This window comes from Prinia subflava, chromosome 8, assembly GCF_021018805.1.
Source record: "Prinia subflava isolate CZ2003 ecotype Zambia chromosome 8, Cam_Psub_1.2, whole genome shotgun sequence".
NCBI lineage: Eukaryota > Metazoa > Chordata > Aves > Passeriformes > Cisticolidae > Prinia > Prinia subflava.
Window position 1 is genome coordinate 15552120 of NC_086254.1, and position 24902 is coordinate 15577021.

At 48.9% G+C, this 24902-nt stretch overlaps 1 protein-coding gene across 2 annotated transcripts; it reads right to left on the minus strand.

The window, feature by feature from the left end:
• Nucleotides 1-24227, minus strand: SLC25A42 (solute carrier family 25 member 42). Of its 2 annotated transcripts, XM_063403534.1 has the most exons (8): nucleotides 24120-24227; nucleotides 12361-12477; nucleotides 10417-10528; nucleotides 8627-8652; nucleotides 7263-7429; nucleotides 4994-5110; nucleotides 4531-4682; nucleotides 2-2991 (listed from the first exon to the last, which is right to left on the minus strand). In XM_063403534.1, exons 2-8 carry the CDS (start codon nucleotides 12436-12438, stop codon nucleotides 2663-2665), a joined length of 981 nt encoding a protein of 326 aa, XP_063259604.1. In that variant the 5' UTR covers nucleotides 12439-12477; nucleotides 24120-24227; the 3' UTR covers nucleotides 2-2662. The 2 variants fall into 2 exon arrangements, with proteins under 2 accessions (XP_063259605.1, XP_063259604.1); XM_063403535.1 differs by lacking the exon at nucleotides 24120-24227 and having other exon boundaries at nucleotides 1-2991; nucleotides 12361-12456.
• Between the last annotated feature and the right edge of the window lie 675 nt (nucleotides 24228-24902).

A 24902-nucleotide genomic window follows, 5' to 3' on the forward strand; every position in this document is an offset into this window, starting at 1 on the left:
GAAAAAGGGGAAGGAAAAGGGGAAGGAAAAGGGGAAGGAAAAGGGGAAGGAAAAGGGGAAGGAAAAGGGGAAGGAAAAGGGGAGGAGAAAAAAAGAGGGGAAAAAAAAGGAGGGGAAAAAAAATGAGAAAAAAAAAAAAAGGAGGGGAAAAAAATGAGGGGAAAAAAAGGAGGGGAAAAAAAAAATCAGCCCCTCCAAGGTATAAAGTGAAAATGCCAAACCAGGAGCTCAGGAATCTTCCCCAAAACCACCCCGTGGTGCCTGAAATTCCTGCAGCATCCAGGCTGGGAGGGGAAAACGTGGCTGGGCTGGTTGAAAAAAGGGTAAAAAGCCGCAATTTTGACGTTCTGGGTGCGTTTTTTTGGACCTGGTTTTCTCGAAGTGCCAGTGCGGGGCTCAAAGTGCAGGAAGAAGCAGGAGGGAGAGGAAAATAAAACCAAAAAAGGATGAAATTGGTGGTGATGCTTTAAGGATGAGTGAGGGAGGTGAGTGGGAAATCAAATTTGAGAGGAATAAAGTGAGAAATGAGGGAACTGCAGGAAAGGAAAAAAAAAAGGGGGAAAACTCCTGTTTTGTTTCTTTTCTCAGAGCTCTTCCTGGCCAGCACACCTCAGGAAAAAGATCTGGAAAATGTCTAAATCCATGCAGGGAAGAAGAGAAGGGAAGGGAACGCTCTGTTTCCAAATCAAAAAAAAAAAAAGGGAAAAAAAGGCTTTTTAAACCAACCCAAAGCAGCAGCACACTCTGAGAAACAGAAGCACCAAAACCATCACAGGCTGAATTCAAAGATCTGCCCCCGGACCAACACCCAGCCTGCAAAATTTGTGGGAAAACTGCCTGGAATTCCACTGGATTCACATCAGGTGCAGCTGCTGATTAAGGAATAATTCTTCCAGGAATTCCTGCTTTTCCCAGCTTGGAGGGGGACGAGGAAGGGACAGGACAGGGGGACATGAACACTGCTGGAATTCCTCCCTCTGGATCAGGGCAGGAGCAGGATAATTGGCTTCTCCATTGGAGAAAAGAAATGGGGGGGCTGAGGGAAGGGAAAGCAGAGCTGAGCCTCTTCCAGCAGCCCCCCAAAAATGACACAGAATTCGTGGCCATCACCTCCAGAGCCTCCCAAAAACCCCAGGGATCTTTAATTCCCAGGGAAATCAGGGAATGTTGAGCTCCTGGGGTTAAATGCCAGTCCCATCCCAGCCCTGGGAATGATCCAGTGCCACCCCCACATCCCCTGATCCCTAAGGAAATATTTGGCATCAGGAGCAGGTTCACGCTCCACAGAAGTGCAAAGACAAAACAAGAAAGGAGAAGGCTGCTCCTGCCCCCCTCGTGCAATTCCTTCCATCCCATCTGCCTGGGACAGCTAAAACACAGGAAAAGGACAGGGTTTAAAATAAATCTTGGGGTTTTTTTTTATCCCTTACATTATGGACTCTGTGGAAAGGGATTTTCCCACCTTGGTTTGTGTCATCTGCTCATCAGAGGAGGCTGAGGGCTGCTCTGACCTCTGTTTTTAACAGAGAATCTGTTAAATTTCCCTCAAAGAGAATCTCCATTCCCTCAAAACCTCTGCAAGAGGAACTCTGAGAGGTTCTGGGCCGTTGGTTGGTGAATCCCAGCTGGGAGGGATTGGCACTGCAGGGTTGATGCTGTGGTGATGAAATCCCAAGAGGAATTTTGGGGATAACACAGCTGAGGGGTGAATTAATGAGCAGAAGTACCAAAAAGGACAAGCAGGACATCCAGGAGCTGGGCTGGGCTCCAGGGACAGCCCCAAACCCAAGGGAACGAAGGCCAGGCTGCAGCAGGGTTTGTTCTCACACGGTGCAGAGTTAACACTGAATAAATCAAACGGGGTTTTTGAAGGGTGGGACAGCTCCTGCCTGGAAAACGCTGCCTTTCTCCAGGGCAGGGCAGCACAGGAGGAAAACACCGACGCAGCTGGAGTGGATCCGGTCTGGGAATCCTGGCACAGCCTTTGCTCGGCGACACCGGCAACGCACAGAGGGAAATTTCATTTATAAAGGGCTCAGAACTCCCCTCCTCTGCTGCCTGCAGTCTTTGGTAATCTCAGAGGGGACACCACAAACGAGGGACAGCGATGCAGCTCAGCCCAAAACCAAGGAAAATTCACGGGGAAAGGGCAAAATTCCCAGCCAGAGAACAAACACATTCAGCTTTGGGAGCAGGCGTAGTGTCCTGGGCCTGCCCTGCTTCCACAGCCCAGAGGAATCTGGAATTCCCTACGGACCACGCTGGGGTATTGCACTTGGCAGGCTGCAGGGAGCTACAGGACTGCCACTTCCCACATCCAGGGGTTCATCCCAGCCCCCTCTTCCATCGTGCACCGCTTCCACCTGCCCTGGGGAGCCAGGTGAGGAGCCAGGAGCAGCACAGGTAGGGTGGGGAGGCTCCACTCCTGGGGCAGAGGCCATCAGAAGGGTGAGGCAGCTGCTTTGGAGCACTCAGCTCTGGGAATTTTTCACTTAGGGAGCGGTTAGGCTTCCAAATCCAAAATGAAGGGAAAAAAAAAATCCAGGAACAACAGGAAGAAAAAAACCAAACCAAACCCAACAAATGGGCGAGTTAGTTCTCAGCTGGAGGAAGCCAGGGAAGAATTAATTGCTCTTTCTCTACACGCCGGGCCGGGGAGCCACTACCTCTGCGCGCCCTGAGGGCCGTGCTGCAGCTTGCGGAGCAGGATCTGCGTCAGGTCGAAGGTGGTGAAGCTGATGCCCACGGCGATGGGGCCCTTCACCCAGTTCATGCTGAGCCCTTTGTAGAGCCCCCGGACCAGTCCCTCCTCGCGCACGATGTCCCTCATGGTGCGCAGGATGGAGCTGTAGGTGTGGCCCAGCACGCCGGCCGTCTGCATGCGGCGCCGCACCACGTCCAGCGGGTACGAGGCCGACTGGCCGATGAGGCCGGCGCACGCCCCGAACAGCAGGCGCTCCGGGGGCGAGGGCTGCGCCCTGCCGCTGTGCTCTGCGGGGAGAACACGGGGAATCTGGGGGATTTATGTGCAATTCAGGCTCGGGGGGTGCAGGGCAGCAGGGTTTGATCCTGAGGTCGCGCTCGCCGTGATTCGCTCCCCAGGTCGCGCTCCCGAGGTTTTGTTCCCCAGATCGCGCTCCCGAGGTTTCGTTCCCCAGATTGAACTCCCGAGGTTTCATTCCCCAGGTTGAACTCCCGAGGTTTCGTTCCCCAGGTTGAACTCCCGAGGTTTCGTTCCCCAGGTTGCACTCCCGAGGTTTCGTTCCCCAGGTTGAACTCCCGAGGTTTCATTCCCCAGGTTGCACTCCCGAGGTTTCATTCCCCAGGTCGCGCTCCCGAGGTTTCATTCCCCAGGTTGCACTCCCGAGGTTTTGTTCCCCAGGTTGCGCTCCCGAGGTTTCGTTCCCCAGGTTGCACCCCCGAGGTTTCATTCCCCAGGTTGAACTCCCGATTTTTCATTCCCCAGGTTGCACTCCCGAGGTTTCATTCCCCAGATCGCCCTCCCGAGGTTTTGTTCCCCAGGTTGCACTCCCGAGGTTTCGTTCCCCAGGTCGCCCTCCTGAGGTTTCATTTCCCCAGGTTGAACTCCCGAGGTTTTGTTCCCCATGTTGAACTCCCGAGGTCTCGTTCCCCAGATCGCGCTCCCAAGGTTTCGTTCCCCAGGTTGAACTCCCGAGGTTTTGTTCCCCAGGTTGCACCCCCGAGTTTTCGTTCCCCAGGTTGAACTCCCGAGGTTTCATTCCCCAGGTTGAACTCCCGAGGTTTTGTTTCCCAAGGTTTTGCTCCCCAGGTCTTGTTTTCCCCAAGTTTTGGTTCCCCAGGTTTTCTTCCCCGAGTTTTGCTCCCCAGATTTTGTTCCCCAGGTCGCGCTCCCAAGGTTTTGTTTTCCCCAGGTTTTCTTCCCTGAGTTTTGCTCCCAAGGTTTTGTTTCCCAGGTTGCACTCCTGAGGTTTTGTTTCCCAGGTTTTGTTTTCCCCACGTCTTGTTTGCCCCCCAGGTTTTGTTTCCCATGTTGAACTCCCAAGGTTTTGCTCCCCAGGTCTTGTTTTCCCCAAGTTTTGGTTCCCCAGGTTTTCTTCCCCGAGTTTTGCTCCCCAGGTTTTGCTCCCCAGGTTTTGCTCCTCAGGTCTTGTTTTCCCCAGGTTTTCTACCCCTGGTTTTGCTCCCAAGGTTTTGCTCCCCAGGTTTTGTTTTCCCCAGCTCTTGTTTGCCCCAGGTTTTGTTTGCCCCCCACATCTTGTTTGCCCCCCACGTCTTGTTTTCTCCCAGGTTTTCTTCCCTGAGTTTTGCTCCCAAGGTTTTGCTCCCCAGGTCTTGTTTACCCCAGGTTTTCTTTCTCGAGTTTTGCTCCCAAGGTTTTGCTCCCCAGGTTGTTCTCCCGAGGTTCTGCTCCCAACTAAGCACACTCTCCACCCAGAAATCCCACTTTTTTCCCCTCCCCAGGACAGTCCCAGCCTTCCTGCAGCTCCCAGAGCCCTCAGACCCCTCCATCCAACCCCCTGGAGCCTCCCCAAAGCCCCCCCGAGTTACCTGCGTGGACTTTCTTCAGCGTCTCGTAGGTGAAGAAGCTGAGGCCGGCGTAGGGGATGACGCCCAGGATGGTGGGAGTGAAGCCCCTGTACAAGGTTTTCAGCCCCTCCTCCCGGGATATCCGGATGAAGACGTGGACAATGCTGCTGTACCTGCCGTGGGGACACGGGGAGAGCACACCTGAGCTGCTCAGGGTGTTCCCAGCAGGGCTCCCCTGATGATTGATCGGTAATTAATTGGGCTCCCAGCTCATCAGAGGGGATTTCAGCCCTCCCACAGCCTTAGCTGTGCTGTCTCTGGGGTCTTCCTGCATCCATCTCCTCCCACATCCACGCCTCTGGGAATGGAATCGCTGCTCAGACCCTGGGGCTTTGTTCCACCAAGGGATCCCAGCACGAAATGCCCCCCCAAAAATGGCAATAAAGCCTAAAAACCCCCCAAAAGTTATGCGTGAGGCGCTTACATCTCCTTGGGTGTGACAGCCATGCGGGCACGGACCATGTCCAGGGGATAGGTGACCATGGCAGCCGTGGTGCCAGCCAGGGAGCCGGCAATGAAGCGAGGGAAAGGCGTCAGTGCCCTGGGGTGAGGTGAGACAAGAGACCAAACGTCACCTGCGGCTGCAAATCCCACCTGGCTGTGGGAATGGCTGGGATGGGGCAGACTGGGACTGGGATTTAACCCCAGGAGCTCAACATTCCCTGATTTCCCTGGGAATTAAAGATCCCTGAGGTTTTTGGGAGGCTCTGGAGGTGATGGCCACGAATTCTGTGTCATTTTTGGGGGCTGCTGGAAGAGGCTCAGCTCTGCTTTCCCTTCCCTCAGCCCCCCATTTCTTTTCTCCAATGGAGAAGCCGATTATCCTGCTCCTGCCCTGATCCAGAGGGAGGAATTCCAGCAGTGTTCATGTCCCCCTGTCCTTTCCCTTCCTCGTCCCCCTCCAAGCTGGGAAAAGCAGGAATTCCTGGAAGAGTTATTCCTTAATCAGCAGCTGCACCTGAATGCCTGCTGGGCATTCCCTGCCATTCCCCAGGGGGAAATCCACGGGGAGAAGAGGCTCAGGGCTGGGCTGGAGCCTGCTGCTTCTCCCTGCTCTTTGTTTTGCCTACCCATTCCCAGTGCTGGAAATTGCTCGTTTTACATCCAGGCCATTTCTTGCTCACGCCTGGACATGGCAGGGCTGTGTCCTCACAGAATGTGCCTTTCCCTCAGCACCTCAAACCCAATCCTTTGGAGCTTCCCCCTCAAAGGTTCCACCTTGGAGCATCCTCCTCACAGCTTCCACCTTGGAGCTTCCCTCTCACAGCTTCCTCTGCCCCAAAGCTTTCACCTCACACCTTCTCCCTTGGAACTTCCCCCTCAGAGGTTTCCCCTCACAGTTTCCCCCTCAGAGTTTCCATCTTGGAGCTTCCCCCTCACAGCTTCCATTTGGAGCTTCTCCTCAGAGCTTTCCCCTCAGAGCTTTCCCCCAAAGCTTCCATCTTGGACTTTCCCCTCACACCTTCCATTTTGGAGCTTCTCCCTCAGAGCTTCCATCTTGGAGCTTCTCCTCACAGTTTCCCCCTCAGAACCTCCACGTCAGGGCTGCCCCCTCAGAGCTTCCAGGTCAAAGCTTTCCCCTCAGAACTTCCATCTTAGAGCTTCCCCCTCACAGCTTCCATGTGGAGCTTCTCCTCAGAGCTTCCATCTTGGAGCTTCCCCTCACAGCTTCCCCCTCAGGGCTGTCCCCTCAGAACTTCCAGGTCAAAGCTTCCCCCTCACAGGTTCCATCTTGGAGCTTCCCCTCACAGCTTCCCCCTCAGAACCTTCACCTCAGAGCTGCCCCCTCAGAGCTTCCAGGTCAAAGCTTCCCCCTCAGAACTTCCATCTTGGAGCTTCTCCTCAGAGCTTTCCCCTCAGAACCTCCACCTCCGGGCTGCCCTCTCAGAGCTTCCAGGTCAAAGCTCTCCCCTCAGAGCTTCCATCTTGGACCTTCCCCTCACAGCTTCCATTTGGAGCTTCTCCTCAGAGTTTTCCCCTCAGAGCTTCCACGTCAAAGCTTCTCCCTCACAGCTTCCATTTGGAGCTTCTCCTCAGAGCCTCCATCTTGGAGCTTCCCCCTCACAGCCTCCCCCTCAGAACCTTCACCTCAGGGCTGTCCCCTCAGAGCTTCCACGTCAAAGCTTCCATCTTGGAGCTTCCCCCTCAGAGCTTCCATCTTGGAGCTTCCCCCTCAGAGCTTCCATCTTGGAGCTTTCCCCTCACAGCTTCCATTTGGAGCTTCCCCTCAGAGCTTTCCCCTCAGAGCTTCCATCTTGGAGCTTCCCCCTCAGAGCTTCCATCTTGGAGCTTTCCCCTCACAGCTTCCATTTGGAGCTTCCCCTCAGAGCTTTCCCCTCAGAGCATCCACATCAAAGCTTCCATTTGGAGCTTCCCCTCACAGTTTCCCCCTCAGGGCTGTCCCCTCAGAACTTCCAGGTCAAAGCTTCCCCCTCAGAACTTCCATCTTGGAGCTTCTCCTCCGAGCTTTCCCCTCAGAACCTCCACCTCAGGGCTGCCCTCTCAGAGCTTCCAGGTCAAAGCTTTCCCCTCAGAACTTCCATCTTGGACCTTCCCCTCACAGTTTCCCCCTCAGGGCTGTCCCCTCAGAGCTTCCAGGCCAAAACCTCCATTTTGGAGCCCCCACCCTCCGGCCTCTGCTGCACCCTGCAGGCCCCGAGGATCCCGGCAGCCCCAGCCCCGCCGCCTCTTACTTTCCCTGGAATCCGTAGTAATTCCCCAGGATCTGCTTGTACTCCTCGTGGGCGCAGAACTGGATGGCGGCGTAGGGGATCACCCTCACCATGGTGGCGGAATTCCCTCTCCAGAGGCTCCAGAAGCCCTCGTTGAGGTAGGTGTGATAGATGAGCCTGTACGCTTCCTGAGGGGACAAAGCAGCCTGTGAGCTTCCTGAGGGGAAAGAGCAAGGCTAAAGGGATAACGGGAATGCTGGGCAAGCAGGTGAGCCCACATCTTAATTAATCCTTAATTTTATCTTCCCTGTATTCCAGGCTCTGTGCTGCCCAGGGTGCAGCTCTGAGCTCACAGTCAGCGTCACTCAGCTCTGCACACAGCAGGGACACAAAACAAATCCTTTCCTGCTGCACACCAAGGACAAGTTTCAGCTCAAAAGCACAAACAACTTCCAGCCCAAAAGCACAAACAACTTCCAGCACAAAAGCACAAACAACTTCCAGCCCAAAATCACAAACAACTTCCAGCCCAAAAGCACAAACAAGGGGGGCTGGAGGGAGGAACAAGAAGGATGGGACCTCACAACCTGGAGCTGGAATTGGACAATTCAACCCAAAAATGCAAATGGAGCAAAAGTTATAAAAGTGTGAGGCCTCGTGACCTGTCATTCATTTGGTGACCATTCTTTGTCCATGTTGTGACAATTTTGGGTCCATTTTTGTGACCATTTTGTGATCATGTTGTGACCATTCTGTGACCATTTTGTGCCCATTCCGTGACCATTTTTGTGTCCATTCCGTGACCATTCTGTGACCATTTTGTGCCCATTCTGTGACCATTTTGTGCCCATTCCGTGACCATTTTGTGCCCATTCTGTGCCCATTTTTATTCTACCTTGGGTGCAGCCCTGGTCAAACCCTGCCCTGCCCAAGGTGTGCCCTAAAGGCCTTTCAATAAATCTCTGCTTTATTCTCCAGCCCCGAAATCACAAGGAAAGGTCCCCAAAACACACAAGGAATGGTTCCAAAATGACTACCAGAAATCCTAAATCACTAAAAGGTCCTCAAATCACTCAAAAAGGTTCTATGAACACAAGAAAAGGTCCCCAAATCAACAGAAAAGGTCCCCAAATCACCAGGAAATGTCCCCAAACCCAAATCCCCGAGTGATGTCACATTTATTGTCATGTCACAGGTACAACCTGGAGCTTGAATCCCCCCAGCAATCACTGTGCTAATTAATCCTATAATTAACAACACCACTCCCAGTCTTTCCCTCTCTGTTTTCACAGAATGCTGCTGATACACCCCCAAAAAAGTGAAATAAAGGCCAACAAAAGATTAATCAAACACTTCAGGACAAAAGCAGACAGACATCACCTTACCTTGGCAGAAAATCGCTTTGAAGACACTAAAAGTAAAAAATAAAAAAAAAATTAGGGCTTGCAAGACATAAAAATTAATATTTGATCCATGAATCCTTAAATAAGGGATAAATAAATAGGTGTTTTGGCTGAAGGGATAAAAATAGAAGGAAAAGAACGATTGCAAGAGGAAATAGAGATTCTTTGTCTCCTAAATGCTCCCATAATTTAGCACAAAAGTCCATTTTTTCACCCTGCACTGCCTGTTAGGAAAATTCAGTTTGCGCGGAATAAATGAATAAATAAAAACAATTAATTAAAGGGAAAAACACATCAAAACTGCACTGTTCACTTGTTTTTCAGAGCATTTCCACGCCCAGATCCCAGCCTAATTCCAGAATCCAGCGAGGAGAGAGCGAAGCTCCACGCAAGAGCAGCTCCATCCCAGCACAACTCAAATCAACTCCCTGATATTTTTATTTTTTTTTTCCCTCTTTGCATCCATCCAAAGTGACAGCACCTCCTTATCCGTGGAATCCACCAGGCAGGGTTTGGGAAGCAGGATTTGTTTGGCAGCTCTGCCAAAGGAGAAGGGAACAAACCCTGGCTGGAAAGCTTTAATGAAACGTGGCTCCAATTAAGGGGCTGCTGCAGCTCCTTCCTCGCTCATCTGAGACTTTGGGAGCCTCTGGAGTGTATCCAACAATTCCATGCAAATCCATTTTTCTCCCCACTGCTGCTCCTCTGTGCAATTCCACGCTTTTATTTTGATTTTTTAAATTTTTTTTTTAAGGAATAAAACTGTCTCGATAAACAGTGATGGTTACCAAGGTGGTTTTTGCTCTTTTAAAAAGGGAAATTTATTGAATTTTGGGATGGTTTGGGCTGGGAAAACTCATCCATTTCCACCCCTCTGCCATGAACACTTTATCCCAAGTCCCATTCCTCAGTTTTTAATTCATCACTTTGATGATCCCAAGATTTTTTCCTTCCTCACAGACAGGGAATAAAACCCCTTAAGGCAGCAAGGACCTAAAAAACCCCACCAGATCCCACAAAACTTCTCCAATTGGAACATTTTAATCCCATCCTTTCGGCCACTGGGATTTTTAGGAATGTGGCCTGTCCAAATTCCAGGTGATTCCCTGGATCAGCTGCTGCCTCAGCCCAGCTCTGTCTCATCCCTTCCCTCTCATCCCTGATATTTCCACCCTAAAATCAACCTGGGTGTGTCTTTTTGGTGGGAAAACCCCAAAATTCAGGGTTTTTTTTCCCTGATCCATATTCCAGCAATCCCACAGCTTCCTGTTCTGCCCAGAACAAAAATCATGTGAGTAAAAATCAATTCTAAATTAAATGTCAGCCAGGGATTAGAGTGAGCCCAATCCAGTTCATCTGGGACGTCACCAGATTTCAAATTCTTGCCTTTCCCAAATGCCCACTGAATTAAAGGCCTGTGCTGTTCCCTCTGGGATAATTAGAGGAATTGCACAGCAACAGATCCCAAAATCCCCAAATCCTGCTAAACACACGGAAATTCTCTGCTCCACTCAGAGGAATTTCGTTCTCTGGTACAATCCAGGGGGGGCAGAGGACACAAATCCAGGGATGCAGCAGCTCCAGCTCCTTCTGCCTCCCAGTTTGGGGAGAGTTGGCACAATTTGGGCATCCAGCCTTCAGCACGAACTCCCCCAGCCCAATTCCCTCTTCCCAGAGTCTCCACATCTCCTGGAAAAGGAGCTGGAGGAGCAGGTGGGAAACTGAAAGAGCTTTTTCCCAAAAAAAATTTGGGAAAAGCCCATGGGACTCACCCTGGAACATGATTTTTGTCCTGTCCAGAGGAGCCACTGCAGTTTTAGCCACAGCCCCAGCCAGTGCCCCGGACATCAGCGAGTTCAGCACTTTCTTCTTCTCCTGGTTATCCTGGGGAAAAAATAAAAAAAGCATTGGATAGTGGGAAAAATAAAAAATCAATGCCACAAGGAATAATAATTCACCTTTTCTGCAGCATTCACCCCAGGGCCAGGATTTGGGTCACAATGTTTCACTAGATTTCCAGCACAGTGAATTCCTGGTTGCATAGTGAGGCAAAAAATTCCAAGAATTCCTCTTGCATGTGCTGTTCTCTCTCTGTTATTTCTCTTTCTTTTCCCTCCCCACGATTTAGGCACGGACAGAAGGGAAGTTTCTGGAAGAGAAGCACTCAAGCCCTATTCCCACATCATTCCCAAGCTCCTGAGGATAAATCCAGGCAGTTTTCCCCCCTCTGATGGGTGGAATGAGAGGGATTTTGCTCTTGGCATTCCTGCCACAGCTCAGATTTACAAAATCAGCATTTTTCTCCCACAGAGAGTAACAAAAATGCCAGGAAATCCAACCCCGGGGAGGTTCTGGAGCGAGAACAAGCCCAGGCTTGACGTGTGAACTTCTGACACTTTGTGGAGGAGAGGAGTTAACATTTTCCTCATTTCCAGGCCCTTTCCCAACCCCAAAGTTAATGTTTATGACCCAAAAAACCCCTGGATCAGCTCAATTCCCCCTCCCAAGCTGTGCCTGGTGAAGCAAAGGTGAACTTCAGCCCCTGGGGCTGGGATAAACCAGAGCAAGGTTCGGCATCACCTCCTTTGTCCAGGGATTCCAACCAGCCCAGGGCAGGGAAATCCTGGATTGGTGGCCCTGCTGCAGTTCTGCCACGTCCCCCAGGGCTGGGAATTGTCCCAACCCCTTCCCAAAGGGATGGGAATGTCTGGATCCCCTCACAGGGGACGCATTCCATGGATTGCACAAACGCTGTGGCTTGGGGGAGATCAAATCCCAGCCTGGCTGGGCTTGGAAGGATCTAGAAATTCATCCCATTCCATGGGCAGGGACATCTTCCATGCCAGGCTGCTCCAGCCCGGCCATGGGCGCTGCCAGGGATCCAGGGGCAGCCACGGCTGCTCTGGGAATTCCAGCCCATTCCAGCCAGGAATTCCTGCCCAAAATCCCACCCAGATTCCCCTTTCCCAGCTTGGAGCCATTCCCTGTGTCCTGTCCCCCCATCCCTCATCCCAATTCTCTCTCCAGCTCTCCTGGAGCTTTCAGGCTCTGGAAACAGCTCAAAGGTTTCTCTGGAGCTTTGCTTTTCCTGCCTTGGGCACTTCCAGAGATCCACAGCTGCTCTGGGAATTCCATCCCAGTCCCTCTCACCCTCACAGCCAGGAATTCTTTCCCAATATCCCCCCCAAATTCCCCATTCCCAGTTTGGAGCCATTCCCTGTGTCCTGGAATTCCATCCCTCATCCCAAATCCCTCTGCAGCTCTCCTGGAGCTTTCAGGCTCTGGAGCTTCACTTTTCCTGCCTTGGGCACTTCCAGGGATCCAGGGGCAGCCACAGCTGCTCTGGGAATTCCATCCCAGTCCCTCTCACCCTCACAGCCAGGAATTCCTGCCCAAAATCCCACCCAGATTCCCCATTCCCAGTTTGGAGCCATTCCCTGTGTCCTGTCCCTCCATCCCTTATCCAAACTTTCTCTGCACGTTTCTTGTGGCTCCTTCAGGCTCTGCAAAGTCCCAATCAGGTGACCCTGGAGCTTTTCCAGGCTGGACAATCCCAATTTTCCCAGCTTTTCCCCACAGCAGAGCTGTGACCATCCTGGTGGCCTCGCTCCAACACCTCCACATCCTTCTGTGCAGGGAGCCAGGGCTGGATGCAGAATTCCAGGTGGGATTTGAGCTGCCCAGGGCAGAATTCCCAGCCCAGCCCCTGCTCTCACCTCTGCTGGAATTCGGGCTGTGACGGGCTCCACATCCCTCTGGAATTCCACTGGACATTCTCTCACACCATTACCCATACCAGGCACGCTCCCACGGGGGCAGGAGAGCTACAGCTCCTAAAGGGAACCCAAAAACCAAAGGAAAAACGTCAAAAGTGGGAAAAACCCCTGGGATAAAACAGGGGCAGGGGGAGTGACCCACCCCCAGGGCCATTCTCAATAGGAAAATTCAATTCCCAGAAAAAAAGGGCAATTCCAGGATTATGCTGCCATTTCCTCCCTTTAAAGGTATAAATGGATTTTTAAGGGGGGTGCTTTGGTGCCAGATAAAAACTGTGCCATTCATACCCCCCCTTCTCACCCCACAGCTGTGATAAAACACCAAAATATCCACAATTTCCAGGGGAAAGGAGCAGATCCTGCCCTCTCCCTGTGAGGATTCTGGTGGCTCCTCAGATACTAGACAAGGAAGGTGGAAATTTAAAACCCTTTGGAAAAGGGGGAAAAAATAGTCCCAGGAATGAGTCCCTGAGGCCAGCCATGAGCAAGTGGAGGTTATTTTTGGGAAGAGAGGGATCCAGTGCCTCACACGTGCCACAAAAGCCCTTCTGAGATTTGATCTGGTGCTTTCAGGACTCCCTTTCCTCCCAGGGCGGCTTGCACAGGTTTTTTCCTGCTCTGAGGTGTCCCAAACCTGCCCTGCAAGAGGAAAGGTCATCCTGACCTTGGCTGCAGAGTGTGGATGAAGAAATAATTCTGTTTAAATGGAGTAATTTGCTTTTTCAGCTTTGACTTTCTGATATTTCTGCCTTTTATTTCAGCCTGGAATATTCAGGACTGGAATTGCTGCTGTGAAAAGCTTGAGGTGGCTCTGGAGCTGCTCTGCAAGGACAAAAATCACTTTTCTGAGCCACAAAGCTGCTCCAACAGGTTAAACCTTCCAAGGAATGTTTCATTAGGAAATGAGAATTCCTGAATTCAGGCACTTCTTACCCACAGCAGTTCCCTCCCTCCAAAGCCTGCGAAACCTCAGGCACAACATTTCACCCATGTGGGAAAAAAACCAAATTAAACACCATTTCCAGCCTCTTTTCCCCCTCTTTTTAACAACCTCAGGTACTTTATGCTTGTCAGCACCTTTCACACTTGCTGACCTGGTTTTTTTCCCCTCATAAATTAATGCCAGCCCTCATTTCCCAGGCCGGGCTGGCAGCACATTTTAAACACAAAGCAGACACGGCTCAGTCCTGGCTGAACTCGGGTGTGACCGAGTTGGGATGAAGGAGCCTCGCTCCAAAAACACACCTGGAGACCCTTAAAAATCCCAAAATTAAAGATGCTTTGGGTTGGGAAGGAATTTCGGGATCATCTCATCCCACCCCACACCTTCCACCACCTCATGCTGCTCCAGGCCGGCCTTGGGCCCTTCCAGGCTCCTCTGGGAATTCCCTCAGCACCAAAATTCCTTCACACAGCCAAAAATTCCTTCCCAAAGCCCCACTCATATTCCCCTTTTCCAATCTGAAGCTGTTCCCCCTTTTCCCGGCACTCCAGGCCCTTGGGAATTGCCTCCCTCCATTTTATTTTGCCGTCCCCCTCAGGCCAATTTCCAATTCCAATTTCAATTTCCAATTTCCAATTCCCAATTCCTGAGGGTGTTTTGGAAATTCAGGGAGGGATAACTCCAGATTTGGGAATTGCCTCCCTCCATTTTATTTTGTCAGCCCCCTCAGGCCAATTTCCAATTCCAATTTCCAATTTCCAATTCCAATTTCCAATCCCAATTTCCAATCCCAATTTCCAATTCCAATTTCCAATCCCAATTCCAATTTCCAATCCCAATTTCCAATTCCAATTTCCAATCCCAATTTCCAATCCCAATTCCAATTTCCAATTCCAATTTCCAATCCCAATTTCCAATCCCAATTTCCAATTCCAATTCCCAATCCCAATTTCCAATTCCAATTCCCAATTCCAATTCCCAATTCCTGAGGCTGTTTTGGAAATTCAGGGAGGGATAATTCCAGATTTTAATGGGATATAACCCCTGACACGACCCAAACAGCACCGCCAGAAAAACTCCCTCACCTCAGGCCAAGCCAACAAAAACTCCACCAGCACCAAGAGCAAAAAATAATCCATAATTATTTTGCACTTGAAGAACACAGTTAATAACTTCTAATTAGTTCTAATTATCTCTAATGACCCGCAGTCATTTCCTTCCCTTCTCATTGCTCCTTATCTGACAGGCCTGGAAAAACTGCATTGTAAAATTTCCTTTTCTTTGGGCCAAAGCGTGAAGGAAATCACAGGTGGAGATGTTCTCCCTGCCCTGCCTGCAATAAAGGAATGTAGGTCACAATATCAGATTTATCCCTGCCAAAAATAACCCTCCTTCCTCCCCCCCTGAAAAAATAAAATAGAAATTGTGCTAAAGGGCTCGGGAATGTAAAATGTAATTTTCTTTTTAAATATAATGATTGAGAAAGAGAGGCCTGAAAGGAATTTGGCCAAATTGATGTTGTTTTTTTTTTTTTTTGCATAAAGATGAGATTCATTAACTCCACAAGATTCCCTTTTATTCTGTTTAGACACATTCCTTTTTTATTTTTAGTGCCCACTGCCCCGAGCCTACAAACACCTGTTTATATGCTCAATTTTACACATCAAATCTGCCCTCAAATGCAAAAATAGCATTTATTTATTATTTTTACTCCCTTTTGCTGGCCTCAGAGCTGCATTTTATTTTGGACTCGGGCTGGATTCTGAGCTCAGGGGGTTGTTGTGACCAATAATTCACATTGGAACCACAGAAAATAAAAATTATCTTAAGATTTAGTCTGAATTTAAAGTTTTGGTGTCAATTTTCAGTGCCTGGCTATTAAAAACCAACCATTATTTTGTATCTACATCAACCTGACTCACTTATTAAGTAACGCAGCAAAAGCCACGTGGAGCAGCTGGATATTTTTGTTAAATCCCTGTATTTTGGATCTCTCCCCACACAGTCATTCCTTGTGTTTACAAAGCCAGGAAAAAAAAATAAAAATAAAAAACCAACCCCAAAGTGGGGATTAAATGTGTTTTTTTCCTAACCCACTGCCGGGTTATTTTTATAGGAGTTACACAAGTCCCTGCCACACATCTGGAGCCTGAACTGCTGCAGAGCCCTGAGGAAAAAAGAGGGAAAAATCACTGGAAAAGGAGAATTTTGGAGGGGTTAAGGGTTGATGAGTAACAGATTCTGTGTTTTTACACCAAAATTCAGGAGCATTTATTGAAAATACAAAGAATTCACACTCAGATCCAGAATGGAACTCAGCCAGGGATCAAAGATTATTCCCCAAATTGGGAAATTAGGGAAGCTCCCTCTTTGGAATATCTGAAATTATCCTAAAATTATTAATTGCTCAGCAGAAGGGCCAATGAGTTTCAAAGAGCAACATCCCAATGAAGAAATAAAACCAAATTGGGCCAGGGATAATTAAAAATGAAGCAAAATTAAAAGGATTTAAACCGGTGCTGAATGCTTGGGGATTATCCAGCAATTCCATAAATCCAAATTTAAATTTTATGGAAAAGTTTAGCTCCACAACCTGCCTGAAATTCCCATTTTCTGTATTTCCCCAGGGCAGAGCAACAGCAAATCCCAACCGCAGGAAGAGGAGAGCTGAAATATGGGGAAAAAAAGGAGGAATTTGGGAATTTTAAAGGTTTTTTCCCAATCTGAAGCATTCCAGGAACGGGGCTGGAGCCAGGCTGGGGCCAGGGCAGGTTCAAATTGGATTTTTGGGAAATTTTCCTGCTGGAAAAGTTTGGCAGAGCAGTGGTGGAGTCCCCATCCCCAAAAGGATTTCACAGCTCCGCATTTGGGGACTCAAATTTGATCCTAAAGATCTTTTCCCACCTCAAAAACACCGTGATTCCTAAATAAATGTGAATTTTGAGCTGTCCCAAAGCTCTGGGAGCTCGCAGGATTCTCATTCTCCTGTCCCCAGCAGGGACAGATGAAGTGCAAAGCAAACAGCCCCTGTTTGCTGAGAAATATTTGCTTTTTCCCCAGAAAACCCCAGCAGGAATGAGGAAAAGAAAAAAGTTTGGAGGAGCACAAAATGGCAAAACTGAGCCTCAGTGCCTGCAAAATTCGGTGTATTCAAAAAAATAAAATTCAATGTATTCAAAAAAATAAAATTCAATGTATTCAAAACAATAAAATTCAATGTATTCAAAAAAAAAATCAGTGTATTCAAAAAAATAAAATTCAATGTATTCAAAAAAATAAAATTCAATGTATTCAAAAAATAAAATTCAGTGTATTCAAAAAAATAAAATTCAGTGTATTCAAAAAAAAAAAATTCAATGTATTCAAAAAAATAAAATTCAATGTATTCAAAAAAATAAAATTCAGTGTATTCAAAAAAATAAAATTCAATGTATTCAAAAAAATAAAATTCGGTGTATTCAAAAAAATAAAATTCGGTGTATTCAAAAAAATAAAATTCGGTGTATTTAAAAAAATAAAATTCAATGTATTCAAAAAAATAAAATTCAATGTATTCAAAAAAATAAAATTCGGTGTATTCAAAAAAATAAAATTCAATGTATTCAAAAAAAATAAAATTCAATGTATTCAAAAAAATAAAATTCAATGTGTTCAAAAAAATAAAATTCAATGTATTCAAAAAAATAAAATTCGGTGTATTCAAAAAAAATAAAATTCAATGTATTCAAAAAAATAAAATTCGGTGTATTCAAAAAAATAAAATTCAATGTATTCAAAAAAATAAAATTCAGTGTATTCAAAAAAATAAAATTCAATGTATTAAAAAAAAATTCGGTGTATTCAAAAAAATAACATTCAATGTATTCAAAAAAATAAAATTCAATGTATTCAAAAAAATAAAATTCAATGTATTCAAAAAAATAAAATTCAGTGTATTCAAAAAAATAAAATTCGGTGTATTCAAAAAAATAAAATAAACAGGAGGAATTTATTCTGAGGAGAGAAAAGACAGAGAGGGAAGCTTAAAGGAGTTTTTAATTCAATAATTGGGAATTGCAACAGGCAAATCCCACACTCAGTTCACTGACACAGGCGTGGATGAAGCCATGATTAAATTTAATTTAGTTAAAATCCATTTTTTAAAAAGCTTTGATGATGTCATTAACAGCACTAATGAAAGCACACAATGAAATTAGGAGGGAACAAAACCCTGCAGGAATTTTCACACCTTGCCCTGGCGGGGGAAGTTGCTCAATTAAATTCAATATTTATTGTTCTGCTGAGGGTGAAAGGGAGGGATTGCAAAAACAGCCCGGGAAAGCAGGGGAAAAGCAGGGGAAAAGCAGGGGAAAAATGGGAAAAACGGGGAAAATGGGAAAAACAGGGGAGAAGCAGGGGAAAAGCAGGGAAAAAGGGAAAAAGCAGGGGAAAAGCAGGGAAAAATCAGGGAAAAATCACGGAAAAAACACGGAAAAAACACGGAAAACCCACAGAAAAATCACGGAAAAACCACGGAAAAAAGGGCTGGAATGCTGAAAGGGGCTGAACTATTGCGATTATTGCGATTATTGCGATTATTGCGATTATTGCGATTATTGCGATTATTGCGATTATTGCGATTATTGCGATTATTGCGATTATTCCGATTATTCCGATTATTGTGATTATTCCATTATTGTGATTATTCTGATTATTTCGATTATTGCGATTATTGTGACTATTCCGATTATTGTGATTATTGTGATTATTCCGATTATTGTGATTATTGCGATTATTCCGATTATTGCGATTATTCCGATTATTGCGATTATTCCGATTATTGTGACTATTCCGATTATTCCGATTATTGCGATTATTCCGATTATTGCAATTATTCCGATTATTCTGATTATTGCGATTATTCCTATTATTGTGATTATTCCGATTATTCTGATTATCGCGATTATCGCGATTATTGCGATTATTGCGAGGGAATCCTGGCAGGCAGAGCAGAGCCCGTTCCTTTATCTGCAGCCGCTTTATCTGAGCCGGGCACAGCTCCCGGGGCAGGAACAAATTCCCTTTTCCAAGAAAACCCCAATAAAAGCCGCGCCCTGCAGCCCCTCCCGAGCGCCCCAAGTTCCTTTGGCTGAGGAAACGGCCTAAAAACGGCGGTGGAATATCACTGAAGGGTCTAGGAATGAAATAGTTAAATGTGATATTTGAGACAGGGAAAATATTTAAATAAAATATTCCGAATAGTCAGAATGGTCAGAGAAAATGGTAAAAAAAATGGTCAAAAAAAATGGAATTAAAGCACAATAAAGCCAAGAACTCCCCCAAGCCCCTTTATCTCCACTCCAGGCTGAATCCTTTTCCAGGATTTCCTTTTCCAGGGATTTCCCTCACCAGGGATTTCCTTCAGGAATCCTTTTCCAGGGATTTCCTTTTCCAGGATTTCCTTCAGGAATCCTTTCCCAGGGATTTCCTTCAGGAATCCTTTTCCAGGATTTCCTTCAGGAATCCTTTTCCAGGATTTCCTTCAGGAATCCTTTCCCAGGGATTTCCTTCAGGAATCCTTTCCCAGGGATTTCCTTTTCCAGGATTTCCTTCTCCAGGAATCCTTTTCCAGGGATTTCCTTTTCCAGGGATTTCCTTTCCCAGGGATTTCCTTCAGGAATCCTTTTCCAGGGATTTCCTTTTCCAGGATTTCCTTCAGGAATCCTTTCCCAGGGATTTCCTTCTCCAGGAATCCTTTTCCAGGGATTTCCTTCAGGAATCCTTTCCCAGGGATTTCCTTCAGGAATCCTTTTCCAAGGATTTCCTTTCCCAGGGATTTCCTTCATCAGGAATCCTTTTCCAGGATTTCCTTCAGGAATCCTTTTCCAAGGATTTCCTTTTCCAGGATTTCCTTCAGGAATCCTTTTCCAAGGATTTCCTTTTCCAGGATTTCCTTCAGGAATCCTTTTCCAGGGATTTCCTTCTCCAGGAATCCTTTTCCAGGGATTTCCTTCAGGAATCCTCCTGGATCACCTGGAAAACCCAGGCAGGGTGAACTGCTACAATTTCCACACACAAAAAAAGGGACAAAATTGAATAAATCTTCCTCCAAACAGCAACAAAATGACTCAAAAAAACCCCCAAAAATGATTCCTGCCTCCTGAGGGCGGCTTTTTTCTTTTTCTGACATCAAACCTGTCAGAAAAATAAATTTTCCTCCAAGTAGCAACAAAGCGACTCAAATAAAAACCCAAAAAATTATTCCTGACTCTTGAGTCTTGTTTTTTTTTTTTATTTTTCTGACATCAAACCTGTCTGACCTGTACCAAGCCCATCCCACGCTCGGGGCTGTGGTTTGAGTTTTATGCAAGCTCCAAAAACCACCCAGAGCTTGTGCAAAAGAGTCAAGAAAAATCAAAATTCTGCAGCTCCCGGGGCTGCCAAATTCCCTCGGAGGGAGAGGATTCCTGCTGAAATCCAACACCCAGGACAGCCCCTTCTCCTCGGAGTTTGTGGTCCTGAATTATCATTTTGGGCTCACAAAAGGACACAAAAATAATTGGAATATCCAGAGCTCTGTGGAGATGGAATCCAGCCCTGCCTGGTGCTTCTGGATTATTTTGAAATCCCTTCACCCACAGGTTGTTGGTGTGATTAAATCAAATATTTTTGTAGCCTCTCTTTCCCCTCTGGTGTTTTTTTTCTCCTCTGCTCCAACGTGGAGTGGCTGAAAACTCAGGAAGTTTTCAAAATGTTTGAAAAAATCCACTTAAACCACAGAAAAAAGAATAAAACATGGGAGGAGCAGCCAAAGTTCCACACACAGCTCAGCAGTAAATGTGATGCAGGAGAACCAAAAGTGACAGCAGCTTCCAAATCATCAGCTAGGAGGAAAAAAACACCATCAACACACATAAAAAAAGGAATAAAAAACATCAATACACATAAAAAAAAGGAAAAAAAGTCCATCGATATCCATAAAAAAAGGAAAAAAAATCCATTAACACACAGAAAAAAAAAGGAAAAAATATCATCAACACACATTAAAAAAGGGGGAAAAATCCATTAACATACAGGAAAAAAAAAGGAAAAAATACCATCAACACACTTTAAAAAAAGGAAAAAAATCCATTAACACACACCAAAAAATGGGGAAAAAATCTATTAACACACACCAAAAAAAAGGGGAAAAAAATCTATTAACACACACCAAAAAATGGGGAAAAAATCTATTAACACACACCAAAAAAAAGGGGAAAAAATCTATTAACACACACCAAAAAAAAGGGGAAAAATCTATTAACACACACCAAAAAAAAGGGGAAAAATCTATTAACACACACCAAAAAATGGGGAAAAATCTATTAACACACACCAAAAAATGGGGAAAAAGTCTATTAACGCACACCAAAAAATGGGGAAAAATCTATTAACGCACACCAAAAAATGGGGAAAAATCTATTAACGCACACCAAAAAATGGGGAAAAATCTATTAACGCACACCAAAAAATGGGGAAAAATCTATTAACACACACCAAAAAATGGGGAAAAAAATCCATTATCACACACCAAAAAATGGGGAAAAAATCTATTAACACACACCAAAAAAAGGGGAAAAAATCTATTAACACACACCAAAAAATGGGGAAAAATCTATTAACACGCACCAAAAAATGGGGAAAAATCTATTAACACACACCATAAAAAGGGGAAAAAATCTATTAACACACACCAAAAAAAAGGGGAAAAATCTATTAACATACACCAAAAAATGGGGAAAAAATCTATTAACACACACCAAAAAAAAGGGGAAAAAGTCTATTAACACACACCAAAAAATGGGGAAAAAATCTATTAACACACACCAAAAAATGGGGAAAAAATCTATTAACACACACCCAAAAATGGGGAAAAATCTATTAACACACACCAAAAAAAAGGGGAAAAAATCTATTAACACACACCAAAAAATGGGGAAAAAATCTATTAACACACACCAAAAAAAAGGGGAAAAAGTCTATTAACACACACCAAAAAATGGGGAAAAAATCTATTAACACACACCAAAAAATGGGGAAAAAATCTATTAACACACACCAAAAAATGGGGAAAAAAATCTATTAACGCACACCAAAAAATGGGGAAAAAATCTATTAACGCACACCAAAAAATGGGGAAAAAGTCTATTAACGCACACCAAAAAATGGGGAAAAATCTATTAACGCACACCAAAAAATGGGGAAAAAATCTATTAACACACACCAAAAAATGGGGAAAAAATCTATTAACACACACCAAAAAAAAAGGGGAAAAAATCTATTAACATACACCAAAAAATGGGGAAAAAATCTATTAACACACACGAAAAAATGGGAAAAAATCTATTAACATACACCATAAAATGGGGAAAAATCTATTAACATACACCAAAAAAAAGGGGAAAAAATCTATTAACACACACCAAAAAATGGGGAAAAAATCTATTAACACACACCAAAAAATGGGGAAAAAAATCTATTAACACACACCAAAAAATGGGGAAAAAATCTATTAACATACACCAAAAAATGGGGAAAAATCTATTAACACACACCAAAAAATGGGGAAAAAATCTATTAACACACACCAAAAAATGGGGAAAAAATCTATTAACACACAGAAACACCTCCCTGACACGTCCAGCCCCGAGGGGAGCCCGGGTTTAAGGCCAGCAGCCCCCAGAGCTCGGCTGGAGCAGCCAATTCCACCCTCACAGGGGCAGGGACAGCTCCGAGTGACCCCGCACGGGCATTTCCAGCATTTCCCATCCCTCTCTGCACTTTACAGCTCCAAGAGGCTCCGTCCATTCCCGCCTCTGAAGGCAAAACGGGGAATTCAACGTGAATTTTGGATTTTTTTTGGTTCTGCCGAGGTGGGAGAGGCAGGAGGGAGCAGCGTTCGGCACCTCCTGTGTCCCCCGGGATCCGTCCCTGAGCACAGAAATCCCCTCGGTTGAAAATAAACAGACAAAAATCGCATTTCGTGTCTGGAGCCGCGCGTTTGGATGGGGAAGGGAAAGGAGCACGGACAGGGGGTGACAGGGAAGGGACACGGGGACAGGGACACGGGACAGGCTGGGAAAGGGACACGGGGACAGGGAAAGGGACACGGGGACAGGCTGGGAGGGTGGCAGGACAAGGGACACGGGGACAGGCTGGGAAAGGGACACGGGGACAGGGAAAGGGACACGGGGACACGCTGGGAAAGGGACACGGGGACAGGGAAAGGGACACGGGGACACGCTGGGAAAGGGACACGGGGACAGGCTGGGAAAGGGACACAGGGACAGGGAAAGGGACACGGGGACAGGGACACGGGGACAGGCTGGGAAAGGGACACGGGGACAGGGAAAGGGACACGGGGACAGGCTGGGAAAGGGACACGGGGACAGGCTGGGAAAGGGACAGGGCAGGGAAAGGGACACGGGGACAGGGACACGGGGACAGACTGGGAAAGGGACAGGGAAAGGTGGCAGGGAAAGGGACACGGGGACAGGCTGGGAGGGTGGCAGGACAAGGGACACGGGGACAGGCTGGGAAAGGGACACGGGGACAGGGACACGGGGACAGGCAGGGAAAGGGACACGGGGACAGGGACACGGGGACAGGCTGGGAAGGTGGCAGGGAAAGGGACACGGGGACAGGCTGGGAAAGGGACACGGGGACAGGGACACGGGGACAGGCTGGGAAGGTGGCAGGGAAAGGGACACGGGGACAAGCTGGGAAGATGGCAGGGCAGGGAAAGGGACACGGGGACAGGCTGGGAAAAGGGACACGGGGACAGGCCGGGAGGGTGGCAGGGAAAGGGACAGGGGGACAGGCTGGGAGGTGGCAGGGAAAGGGACAGGGGGACAGGCTGGGAGGGTGGCAGGGAAAGGGACACGGGGACAGGCTGGGAGGGTGGCAGGGAAAGGGACAGGCTGGGAGGGTGTCAGGGCACCGAGAGCAGCTGGCAAGGTGGGAGCAGGGGCAGGCTGGGGCGCGGAAAGGGTGGAAAAACAGGGAAGGCAGGGGCTGGAAAGGCAGGGAAAGATGGGAAGGGAACAGGGAGAGCAGGCAGGGAAACAGCAGGGAAGGAGGCAGGGGAAAGGCACGGACAGAACCGGGGGGGCCGGCGGCGCAGGCACAGACAGAACCGGGGGGGCCGGCGGCGCAGGCACGGACAGAACCGGGGGGGGCCGGCGGTGCAGGCACGGACAGAACCGGGGGGGCCGGCGGCGCAGGCACGGACAGAACCGGGGGGGCCGGCGGCGCAGGCACCGAGCGCAGGCACGGACAGAACCGGGGGGGCCGGCGGTGCAGGCACGGATAGAACCGGGGGGGCCGGCGGCGCAGGCACGGACAGAACCGGGGGGGCCGGCGGCGCAGGCACGGACAGAACCGGGGGGGCCGGCGGCGCAGGCACCGAGCGCAGGCACCGAGCGCAGGCACCGAGCGCAGCCCGGGCAGTGCGGGCCGGGTCCCCCGCGCGGTGCCGCGGCCAAGGCCGGCTCCGCTCTGCCGCAGCCCAGCCCGGCCCCGGATCCCGCCGCTCCCCCGCACCCCGGGGCGGCCGCGACACGCGGGGGCCGCGCCACAGCCCCGCGGGCCCGGGGTGACCCCGCCAATGTCACCTAGAGCCTGACGCCGCCGCAAGGCGCGCGGCCGCGCGGGCCTCGGCAGCCGGGCCGCGGCGTTAGGGCGGTCGGGCCGCGTCAGCGCCCGCGGCGGGGCCGCGCCGGGCCGGTCCCGCACTCACCGGCTCCGCTGCGCGTCCGCCCCGGCCGCGTCCGCCGCCGCCAGGCCGCCCCCGCTGCGCCGCGGGAGGCGGGGCCCGCCGCGGGGCGCGGCCAATGGGCACGGCGGGGGCAGGGCCGTGCGCGGGGATTGGCTGCGCGGTGAGGATTGACAAGGAAGCCGGCCAATCGAGCGAGGGAGGCGGGGCGGAGATAAGCGAGGGGCGGGGCGCCGGTAGCGGGCGGGGAGCGCTCGGTGCGGGGGCGGAGCGCGGGCGGGGCGGCCCGGGGAGCGCGGGGAGCCTGCGGGGAGCCCGGACAGACCCACCGGGATCCCGGACAGAGCCACCGGGGATCCCGGACAGCCACACCGGGATCCCGGACAGACCCACCGGGATCCTGGACAGACCCATGGAGCCCCGACAGCCACACCGGGATCCTGGACAGCCACACCGGGGATCCCGGACAGCCACACCGGGGAGCCCGGACAGACCCACCGGGATCCCGGACAGCCACACCGGGATCCTGGACAGCCACACCGGGGAGCCCGGACAGCCCCACCGGGGAGCCCGGACAGCCCCACCGAGGAGCGCGGAGAGACCCGAGGGGATCCCGGACAGCCCCACGGGGATCCCGGACAGCCCCACCGGAGATCCCGGACAGCCCCACCGGGGATCCCGGACAGCCCCACCGGGGATCCCGGACAGCCCCACCGGGGATCCCGGACAGCCCCACCGGGGATCCCGGACAGACCCATGGAGCCCGAACAGCCCCACCGGGGAGCCTGGACAGCCCCACCGGGGAGC

What these genes read in the sequence shown, in the direction of transcription:
- SLC25A42 (XM_063403535.1), bottom strand. Translation starts at nt 12,438, where the DNA reads ATGGGTAATGGTGTGAGAGAATGTCCAGTGGAATTCCAGAGGGATGTG. An exon ending in CAGCCCGAATTCCAGCAGAG is followed by an intron (nt 10,529 to 12,360) that starts GTGAGAGCAGGG and finishes TTTTTTCCCCAG; the next exon opens with GATAACCAGGAGAAGAAGAA. An exon ending in GCTGTCACACCCAAGGAGAT is followed by an intron (nt 4,683 to 4,993) that starts GTAAGCGCCTCA and finishes TCCCCACGGCAG; the next exon opens with GTACAGCAGCATTGTCCACG.